The sequence below is a fragment of the Mycteria americana genome, unplaced genomic scaffold, assembly GCF_035582795.1.
Source record: "Mycteria americana isolate JAX WOST 10 ecotype Jacksonville Zoo and Gardens unplaced genomic scaffold, USCA_MyAme_1.0 Scaffold_95, whole genome shotgun sequence".
Classification (NCBI taxonomy): Eukaryota; Metazoa; Chordata; class Aves; order Ciconiiformes; family Ciconiidae; genus Mycteria; species Mycteria americana.
In genome coordinates, this window is record NW_027445679.1 from 204,279 (window position 1) to 215,488 (window position 11,210).

The window sequence follows — 11,210 nt, forward strand, 5'->3', positions numbered from 1 at the left end:
GGACATGGGGATGTGGGGGGACATCGGGGACATCGGGGGACATGGGGATGTGGGGGGACATTGGGGACATTGAGGGACATGGGGGGACATGGGGATGTGGGGGGACATTGGGGGACATGGGGATGTGGGGGGACATCGGGGACATTGAGGGACATGGGGGTGTGGGGGGACATTGGGGGACATGGGGATGTGGGGGGACATTGAGGGACATTGAGGGACATGGGGATGTGGGGGGACATTGGGGGACGGGGGGGACATGGGGATGTGGGGGGACATTGAGGGACATTGAGGGACATGGGGGTGTGGGGGGACATTGGGGACATGGGGATGTGGGGGGACATCGGGGACATTGGGGGACATGGGGATGTGGGGGGACATTGGGGGACATGGGGATGTGGGGGGACATTGGGGACATTGAGGGACATGGGGGTGTGGGGGGACATTGGGGGATGGGGGGGACATGGGGATGTGGGGGGACATTGGAGAGGACGTGAGGACATGGGGGGACATTGAGGGACACGGGGACATTGGAGTCGTTGAGGGACATGGGGGGACATTGGAGACATGGGGGGACATTGGGGGACAAGGGAGGGGACATGGGCATCATTGATGGACATTGGGGGACATTGGGGACATTGGGGACATTGGGGGACATGGGGGACATGGGGGACATGGGGGTCATTGGGGACATTGGGAACATTGGGGACATTTGGGACATGGGGAACATGGGGGGACATTGGGGGACAGGGGGACATGGGGGGACATTGGGGGACATGGGAGGGGACAGGGGGGTCATTGATGGACATTGGAGGACATTAGAGACGTGACATGGGGGGACATGTGGGGACACGGGAGGGGACCTGGGGGACATTGGAGGACATCGGGGACATGGGGGACATCTGGACACATGGAGACAGGAGGGACATCGGGGGACTTGGGGGACATTGGAGGACATTTGGGGACATTGGGGGACATGGGGGACATCTGGACACATGGGGGACTGGGGGGGACATTGGAGGACATTGGGGGACATTGGGACATGGGGGACATCTGGACTCCTGGGGGACTGGGGGTCATGGGGGACATGGGGACAGGTGGAGAGGGACACGCAGGGGACACGCAGAAGGTCACGCACGGGGACACGCGTGCATGGGGACAGGGACACGCAGAAGGTCACGCACGGGGACACGCGTGCATGGGGACAGGGACACGCAGGGGACAGGGACAGGCAGGGGAGGCGTGGGGACAGGGAGGGGTGGAGGGACGGGTGGACGGATGGACAGATGGCTGGAGGAAGGACAGATGGACAGCTAGAGGAATGGATGGATGGACGGATGGATGAAGGACAGATGGGTGGTTGGATGGATGGATGGATGGATGGAGGAAGGACAGATGGACAGCTAGAGGAATGGGTGGATGGATGAAGGATGGACAGATGGATGGATGAAGGACAGATGGATGGTTGGATGGAGGAAGGACAGATGGACAGCTAGAGGAATGGATGGATGGACGGATGGACAGCTAGATGAATGGATGGATGGATGGATGGATGGACAGATGGATGAAGGACAGATGGATGGTTAGATGGCTGGCTGGAGGAAAGACAGATGGACAGCTAGATGAATGGATGGATGGATGGATGGACAGCTGGATGAATGGGTAGATGGATGAAGGATGGACAGATGGGTGGATGAAGGACAGATGGATGGATGGACAGATGGCTGGAGGAAGGACAGATGGACAGCTAGATGGCTGGATGGATGGACGGATGGACAGCTAGATGAATGGATGGATGGACAGATGGATGAAGGACAGATGGGTGGTTGGATGGCTGGATGGAGGAAGGACAGATGGACAGCTAGAGGAATGGGTGGATGGATGAAGGATGGACAGATGGACAGCTGGATGAATGGATGGATGGACGGATGGAGGAAGGACAGATGGATGGTTGGATAGATGGATGGAAGAAGGACAGATGGACAGCTAGATGAAGGGGTGGATGGATGAAGGATGGACAGATGGACAGCTAGATGAATGGATGGATGGACAGATGGATGAAGGACAGATGGATGGTTGGATGGACAGATGGATGGACAGGTAGATGGATGGATGGATGAAGGATGGATGGAGGAAGGACAGATGGACAGCTAGATGAAGGGGTGGATGGATGAAGGATGGACAGATGGACAGCTGGATGAATGGATGGATGGACAGATGGATGGTTGGATGGACAGATGGATGGACAGGTGGATGGATGGATGGATGAAGGATGGATGGAGGAAGGACAGATGGACAGCTAGATGAATGGATGGATGGATGAAGGATGGATGGACAGACGGACGGACAGATGATGTAGGCATGAGCACCCTTCCCCCCCGTTCTCCTAGGCCCGGGCAGATGAAGGCTCCCCCCGTTCTACTCCTCCTCCTCCTCGGCTACACGGATGAGTGGGGACCCCTGGGGACATGGGGGGCACCCATGGGACCCCCGGGTGAGTGGGAACATCATGGGGACATGGGGAACACACACGGGACCTCCAGGTTACTCGGGGACACCCTGGGGAGATGGGGGCCACCCATGGGACCCCTGGGTGACTGGGGAGATGGGGGGCACCCATGGGAGCCCTGGGTGACTGGGGAGATGGGGGGCACCCATGGGACCCCCGGGTGACTCAGGGACACTGGGAGCACCCACGGGACCCCTGGGTAAGTGGGACACCCTGGGGAGATGGGGGGCACCCATGGGACCCCCGGGTGACGCAGGGACACTGGGAGCACCCATGGGACCCCTGGGTAAGTGGGACACCCTGGGGAGATGGGGGGCACCCATGGGACCCCTGGGTAAGTGGGACACCCTGGGGAGACAGGGGAGGGCACCCATGGGACCCCCGGGTGAATGGGAACCACTGGAGACATGGGTGAGGGGACACCCATGGGACCTCTGGATTACTTGGGGACACTGTGGGGACACACATGGGACCCCCAGGTGAGGGGGGACCCTTGTGTGAGTGGGGACACCATGGGGACATGGGGGGGGCACCCATGGATGTCACCCTGTCCCCTCTGCACCCAGAGGGCAGCTCAGGAAGGACCATCAGGGGGTTAAGTTGGGGGGCAGAGGGTGCTTGGGGGGGACTGGAGGAGGAGGAGGGGGGCCCAGACCCATACTTTGGGGTCCCCGACCCATTTTGGGGGCTCCTAGGCCCATACTGGGAGGTTCTGGGGTAACACTGGGGTCCCAGGCCCACACTGGGAAGTCCCAGCCCCATACTGGGAGGTCCCAGGCCCATACTGGGAGGTTCTGGGGTGACATTATGGGGTCCTAGATCATCCCAAGGGGTCCCAGGCCCATACTGGGAGGTCCCAGGTCCATACTGGGAGGCTCTGGGGTGACACTGGGGGGTCCTAGATCATCCCAAGGGGTCCCAGGCCCATACTGGGAGGTCCCAGGTCCATACTGGGAGGTTCTGGGGTGACACTGGGGGGTCCTAGATCATCCCAAGGGGTCCCAGGCCCATACTGGGAGGTCCCAGGTCCATACTGGAAGGTCCCACAGTGATATGGGGGCTTCTGGACCACCATGGGGGTCCCAGACCCACGGCGTGGGGGGTCCCACTCCTCGCCGTGGGTCCCTGATGGGTGCCCCACAGGTGGGCTGCTCTACCCCTTTGGGCCGGGTGCTGGGGACGAGGCCACCCCCCATGAAGATGACGGGATGAGCCCTGAGATCTTCCTCTGGAAGACCTTCTCCTTCTACGGACAACCCCACCACTCTCTCTACGTGGGTCCTGGGCCCCATGGCGTGGAGGGGCAGAGGGGTGCTGTGGTTAGGGTGCTCAGGGTGCTATGGGTTGTGGACACCATGGTTGGGGTCACCATGAGTTGGGTGACCCTGTGGTTGGGACACCGTAGGTTGGAGACACCATGGGTGGAGACACCATGGTTGGGTGATACCATGGGTTGGGGATGTCATGGGTTGGGGACAGCATGAGTTTGGGCCACCATGGGTGAAGACCCCATGGGCTGGAGCCACTATGGGTGGAGATACCCTGGTTGGGGGCCACCATGGGTTGGGTGCTACCATAGGGTGGTTGGAGGCCACCAAAGTTGGACACACCATGGTTGGGGCTCCATGCGTAGGTAACACCACGATTGGGGGTCAAGATGGTTGGGGCCACCATGGATTGGAGCCATCGTGGTTGGGAGCCACCATGGTTGGTGCCATCATGGATTGGAGACATTATGGTTGGGGCCACCATGGTTGGGAGTCAAGATGGTTGGGGCCACCATGCATTGGAGCCATCATGGTTGGGAGCCACCATGGTTGGTGCCACCATGGTTGGGGGTCAAGATGGTTGGGGCCACCATGGATTGGAGACATTATGGTTGGGAGCCACCATGGTTGGGGGTCAAGATGGTTGGGGCCACCATGCATTGGAGCCATCATGGTTGGGAGCCACCATGGTTGGTGCCACCGTGTTTGGGGCCACCATGGATTGGAGCCACCATGGTTGGTGCCACCATGGTTGGGGGTCAAGATGGTTGGGGCCACCATGGATGGGAGACATCATGGCTGGGAGCCACCATGGTTTGGGCCACCGTGGTTGGGGGTTAACATGGTTGGGGCCACCATGGTTGAGGGCCACCACAGGTGATGGCCACGCACGATGGGTGGGTCACCACGGGGTGATGGTTGCCTCCTACAGGTGAACAACAATGGGGTGGTGTCATTTGGGACGGGAGTCCCAGAGTTCACCCCCCAACCCTTCCCGCTGCCCGGCCACCGCCCCTTCGTGGCCCCATACTGGGCCGACGTGGACACCAGACTGGGAGGAGACGTCTTCTACCGGCAGAGCCAGGACCCGGAGCTGCTGGCCCGCCTGGCCCGTGACCTGGCCCCCGCCGTGACCCCCCCTGACCCAGCCCCCGTGCCCACCTGGGCCTTCGTGGCCACCTGGCATCGTGTCTCCTTCTTCGGGGCCGCCTCCAAAAAGGTGGGACGTGGGGGACGGGAGGGGTGGTCAACCATCTTGACCCCCAACCGTGGTGGCCTCCAAGCATGGTGTCACCTACCCACGTGAGGCCATGGGTATGGGGACATGGAGGGACGTGGGCACATGGGGATGGGGCATAGGGATGTGGGGACGTGGGGACATGGGGACGGGCCACAAGGACACGGGGACAAATGTGGGGACATGGAGGGGGTCACAGGGATATAGGGATGGAGGTGGGGCGTGGGGACATGGCGGGGGACATGGGGGACATGGCGGGGGACATGGGGGACACGGGGATGGTGAACAGGGACACGGGGAGGACATGGAGACGTGGAGATGGGCCCAGAAGGTGGCCACACAGGGGGACAAGGGCCACAAGGACGGAGACACGGAGCCGGGGACCACAGCAATGGGGGTCACAGTGACGTGATGACACGGTGACACGGTGACACGGTGACACGGTGACATTCCACCTTCCCCCCCACCGCAGGTGAACACCTTCCAGGCCGTGCTGGCCACCGATGGGGTCACCTCCTTCGTCATGCTCAACTATGGTGACATCCAGTGGACCACGGGCATCTCCAACCAAGGGGACCCCCGCACCGGCATGGGGGGCATCCCGGCCCAGGTGGGTGCCGGGGACAAGGGGACACCGGGGTCCCCCCCAGGGGACCAGGGCCACCCACCTGGATGGGAGGAGCTCAGGGGACAGGGGCAGAGTTAAGGGGATTTGGGGTGGAATTAGGGAGTTTGGGGTGGAATTAGGGAGTTTGGGCGGGGATTAAGGGGATTTGGGGTGGAATTAAGGGGATTTGGGGTGGAATTAGGGAGTTTGGGCGGGAATTAAGGGGATTTGGGGTGGAATTAGGGAGTTTGGGGTGGAATTAGGGGATTTGGGGTGGAATTAGGGAGTTTGGGTGGGGATTAAGGGGATTTGGGGTGGAATTAAGGGGATTTGGGCAGGGATTAAGGGGATTTGGGGTGGAATTAGGGGGTTTGGGGTGGAATTAAGAGGATTTGCGGTGGAATTAGGGGGCTTGGGGTGGAATTAGGGGTTTTGGGGTGGAATTAAGAGGATTTGGGGTGGAATTAGGGGGGTTGGGTGGAATTAAGGGGATTTGGGGTAGAATTAGGGGGTTTGGGGTGGAATTAGGGGGTTTGGGGTGGAATTAAGAGGATTTGGGATGGAATTAGGGGGTTTGGAGTGGAATTAGGGGTTTTGGGGTGGAATTAAGAGGATTTGGGGTGGAATTAAAGGGATTTGGGATGGAACTAGGGGGTTTGGAGCAGAATTAAAGGGGTTTGGGATGGAATTAGGGAGTTTGGGAGGGGATTAAGGAGATTTGGGGTGGAATTAGGGGGTTTGGGATGAAATTAGGGGGTTTGGGGTGGAATTAGGGGATTTGGGGTGGAATTAGGGAGTTTGGGAGGGGATTAAGGGGATTTGGGGTGGAATTAGGGGGTTTGGGATGAAATTAGGGGGTTTGGGGTGGAATTAGGGGATTTGGAGTGGAATTAAGGGGATTTGGGGTGGAATTAAGAGCATGTGGGATGAAATTAGGGAGTTTGGGATGGGATTAAGGGGATTTGGGATTGATTTAGGGGGGTTGGGGCGGAATTAAAGTGATTTGGGGTGGAATTAAGGGGATTCAGGGTGGAATTAAGGGGATTTGGGGTGGAATTAAGGGGATGTGGGGTGAAATTAATAGGATTTGGCATGGAATTAGGGAATTTGGTGTGAAATTAAGGGGATTTGGGGTGGAATCAACGGGCTTGAGGAGGAATTAGGGGGGGTTGGGTGAAATTAAGGGGATTTGGGAGGAATTAGGGGGTTGTAGTGGAATTAAGAGGATTTGGCATGGAATTAGGGGATTTGGGGTGGAATTAAGAGGATTTGGGATGGAATTATGGAGTTTGGGGTGGAATTAGGGGTGTTTGGGGTGGGATTAAGGGGATTTGGCATTGAATTATGGAGTTTGTAGTGCAATTCAGGGGATTTGGGGTCGAATTAGGGGGTTTGGGGTGGAATTAAGGGGATTTGGGGTGGAATTAAGAGGATTTGGGATGGAATTAGGGACTTTGGGGTGGAATTAAGAGGATTGGGGGTGGAATTAAGAGGATTGGGGGTGGAATTAAGAAGATTTGGGGTGGAATTAAAGGGATTTGGGATGGAATTAGGGGGTTTGGGGCGGAATTAACGGGATTTGGGATGGAATTAGGGGGTTTGGGTGGAATTAAAAGGATTTGGGGTGGCATTAAGAGGATTTGGGATGGAATTAGGGGGTTTGGGGTGGAATTAAGAGGATTTGGGGTGGAATTAGGGGGTTTGGGGTGGAATTAAGGGGATTTGGGGTGGAATTAGTGGTTTTGGGGTAGAATTAAGAGGATTTGAGGTGGAATTAAAAGCATTTGGGGTGGAATTAAGAGGATTTGGGGTGGAATTAAGAGGATTTGGGATGGAATTAAGAGGATTTGGGATGGACCTAGGGAGTTTGGGAGGGCATTAAGGGGATCTGGGGTGGAATTAGGGGGTTGTGGTGGAATTAAGGGGATTTGGGGTGGAATTAGTGGGTTTTGGGTGCAATGAAGGGGATTTGGGGTGGAATTAAGAGCATTTGGGGTGGAATTAAGAGGATTGGGGGTGGAATTAAGAGGATTTAGGATGGAACTAGGGAGTTTGGGAGGGGATTAAGGGGATTTAGGTGGAATTAGGGGGTTTGGGGTGGAATTAAGGGGATTTGGGATGGAATTAGGGGGTTTGGGGTGGAATTAAGGGGATTTGGGATGGAATTAGGGGGTTTGGGGCGGAATTAAGGGGATTTGGGATGGAATTAGGGGGTTTGGGTGGAATTAAAAGGATTTGGGGTGGAATTAAGAGGATTTGGGATGGAACTAGGTGGTTTGGGTGGAATTAAGAGGATTTGGGATGGAATTATGGAGTTTGGGGTGGAATTAGGGGTGTTTGGGGTGGGATTAAGGGGATTTGGCATTGAATTATGGAGTTTGTAGTGCAATTCAGGGGATTTGGGGTCGAATTAGGGGGTTTGGGGTGGAATTAAGGGGATTTGGGGTGGAATTAAGAGGATTTGGGATGGAATTAGGGACTTTGGGGTGGAATTAAGAGGATTGGGGGTGGAATTAAGAGGATTTGGGGTGGAATTAGGAAGATTTGGGGTGGAATTAAAGGGATTTGGGATGGAATTAGGGGGTTTGGGGCGGAATTAACGGGATTTGGGATGGAATTAGGGGGTTTGGGTGGAATTAAAAGGATTTGAGGTGGCATTAAGAGGATTTGGGATGGAAGTAGGTGGTTTGGGGTGGAATTAAGAGGATTTGGGATGGAATTAGGGGGTTTGGGGTGGAATTATGAGGATTTGGGGTGGAATTAGGGTGTTTGGGGTGGGATTAAGGGGATTTGGCATTGAATTATGGAGTTTGTAGTGCAATTCAGGGGATTTGGGGTCGAATTAGGGGGTTTGGGGTGGAATTAAGGGGATTTGGGGTGGAATTAAGAGGATTTGGGATGGAATTAGGGACTTTGGGGTGGAATTAAGAGGATTGGGGGTGGAATTAAGAGGATTGGGGGTGGAATTAAGAAGATTTGGGGTGGAATTAAAGGGATTTGGGATGGAATTAGGGGGTTTGGGGCAGAATTAACGGGATTTGGGATGGAATTAGGGGGTTTGGGTGGAATTAAAAGGATTTGGGGTGGCATTAAGAGGATTTGGGATGGAAGTAGGTGGTTTGGGGTGGAATTAAGAGGATTTGGGATGGAATTAGGGGGTTTGGGGTGGAATTAAGAGGATTTGGGGTGGAATTAGGGGGTTTGGGGTGGAATTAAGGGGATTTGGGGTGGAATTAGTGGTTTTGGGGTAGAATTAAGAGGATTTGAGGTGGAATTAAAAGCATTTGGGGTGGAATTAAGAGGATTTGGGATGGAATTAAGAGGATTTGGGATGGACCTAGGGAGTTTGGGAGGGCATTAAGGGGATCTGGGGTGGAATTAGGGGGTTGTGGTGGAATTAAGGGGATTTGGGGTGGAATTAGTGGGTTTTGGGTGCAATGAAGGGGATTTGGGGTGGAATTAAGAGCATTTGGGGTGGAATTAAGAGGATTGGGGATGGAATTAAGAGGATTTAGGATGGAACTAGGGAGTTTGGGAGGGGATTAAGGGGATTTAGGTGGAATTAGGGGTTTTGGGGTGGAATTAAGGGGATTTGGGATGGAATTAGGGAGTTTGGGAGGGCATTAAGGGGATCTGGGGTGGAATTAGGGGGTTTGGGGTGGAATTAAGAGGATTTGTGGTGGAATTAGGAGATTTGGGGTGGAATGGGGGATTTGGGGAGGAATTAAGGGGATTTGGTTTGGAATTAGGGGGCTTGGGGTGGAATTAAGGGGATTCGGGGTGGAATTAGGAGGTTTGGGGTGGAATTAAGGGGATTTGGCACGGAATTAGGGGATTTGAGGTGGAATTAGTAGGATTTGGCATGGAATTAGGGAATTTGGTGTGAATTTAAGGGGATTTGGGGTGGAATCAAGGGGATTGAGCAGGAATTAGGGGGTTTGGGGTGAATTGAGGGGATTTGGGAGGAATTAGGGGGTTTGTGGTGGAATTAAGAGGATTTGGCATGGAATTAGGGAGTTTGGGGTGTAATTAGGGGAGTTTGGGGTGGGATTAAGGGGACTTGGCATGGAATTATGGAGTTTTTGGTGCAATTCAGGGGATTTGGGGTGGAATTAGGGGGGTTGGGTTGGAATTGGGGGATATGGGGTGGAATTAAGAGGATTTGGGATGGAATTAGGGGATTTGGGATGGAATTAAGGGGATTTGGGGTGGAATTAAGGGGATTTGGGGTGGAATTAAGGGGATTTGGAATGGAATTATGGAGTTCAGGCAGAGTTGTGGGGATTTGGGGTGGATTTAAGGGGACGGGGCAGAATTGAGGGGACTGGGGCAGAACCACCGTTCCTCAGACCCCCATGGCTCCCGTCCCCCCCTCCCCGGGAGGCCCCATTTCACCCCCCCACCTCCTGCCCTGTCCCCCCCCCACGTCCCCAGGCCGGGTTCAACAGCGGGGACGACGTCCACTACTACAACATCCCGGGCTCGCGCACGCCGGCCGTGCTGTCCGTCGGCCGCAGAAGCAACGTGGGGGTGCCGGGGCGCTGGATCTTCCGCGTGGACAAGTTCACGGCCACCGAGGGACCCCCCATCTTCATGGAGACCCCCAGCACCCCCTCGCCGCCCCCCAGCACCCCCTCGCCGGCCCCCACCCCGCGCAGGACCACCAAGGAGAGGGTGTACATCTGCAAGTGGTGAGTGGCTGAGCCGGATGCCTGGGTCATCTTGGGGAGGGGGGGACACCCGGACGCCTGGGTCCCCTAACGTGGTCCCCCCTGCCACCACCCCACAGAAGGACACGCCCCCACGGAGGAGGCATTACCATGGAAACGCCAATAAAGACTTGCCGAGCACCACATGTGGGCGTGTGCGCGTGTACACACGCGTGTGAGCAGCGACACGCGTGTCACACGTGTCCTCATCCCCGCCTGTCCCCGTCAAGGGGGGACACGGCATGGGGGGGGGGGGGGCAATGGTTGTCAGTGTGGCTGTCCCAGCATCATGGGGTGACACGGCCTGACGCCGATGCCACCGCGGGCCCGGCGCCAACAGGCGGAGACGTGCCGACACACGCACAGACACACAACCAACGCGTGCCGGGACACCCAGCACCAACTGACACGTGCGCACGGTGACACACAGCTTGCTGTCACACCGCCACACTGCGCTACACCCGGATAACACCCGCCACCGTACCATGCTACACCTGGACAACACCCGGCTCGTACACCGGTGTGACGTATATACACCCGGATAACGCCCAGCTCACCCGCCGCCATGCCACCGCGCCACGCTACACCCGGTTAACAGCGCTGGCACACCGCCACGTCGCTTTACACCCACGCAACACCCGGCTCACACACCGCCACATCGTGCTACACCCCGACAACACCCTACTCGCACACCGCCATGCCACCGTGCCACGCTACACCCAGCTAACAGCCGGCTGGCGCACTGGCACACCGCTACACCCAGCTCATGCGCTGCCGTGCCACACCGTGCCACGCTACACCCGGTTAACAGCGCTGGCACACTGCCACGGTGCATTACACCCGCACAACACCCGGCTTGTGCACCATCACATCGCTCTACACC

General features: G+C 56.6%; 1 protein-coding gene across 1 annotated transcript; it reads left to right on the forward strand.

The window, feature by feature from the left end:
• Nucleotides 1–2,392: 2,392 nt before the first annotated feature.
• On the forward strand, nucleotides 2,393–10,313 carry LOC142404219 (sushi, nidogen and EGF-like domain-containing protein 1). The gene is made up of 5 exons (XM_075490722.1): nucleotides 2,393–2,491; nucleotides 3,650–3,780; nucleotides 4,706–4,993; nucleotides 5,484–5,621; nucleotides 10,053–10,313. The coding sequence occupies exons 1-5, from the start codon at nucleotides 2,398–2,400 to the stop codon at nucleotides 10,311–10,313; spliced, it is 912 nt and encodes a 303-aa protein (XP_075346837.1). The 5' UTR covers nucleotides 2,393–2,397.
• The last annotated feature ends 897 nt before the right edge of the window (nucleotides 10,314–11,210 follow it).

What these genes read in the sequence shown, in the direction of transcription:
- LOC142404219 (XM_075490722.1), top strand. Translation starts at nt 2,398, where the DNA reads ATGAAGGCTCCCCCCGTTCTACTCCTCCTCCTCCTCGGCTACACGGAT. An exon ending in AACCCCACCACTCTCTCTAC is followed by an intron (nt 3,781 to 4,705) that starts GTGGGTCCTGGG and finishes TGCCTCCTACAG; the next exon opens with GTGAACAACAATGGGGTGGT. An exon ending in TCGGGGCCGCCTCCAAAAAG is followed by an intron (nt 4,994 to 5,483) that starts GTGGGACGTGGG and finishes CCCCCACCGCAG; the next exon opens with GTGAACACCTTCCAGGCCGT.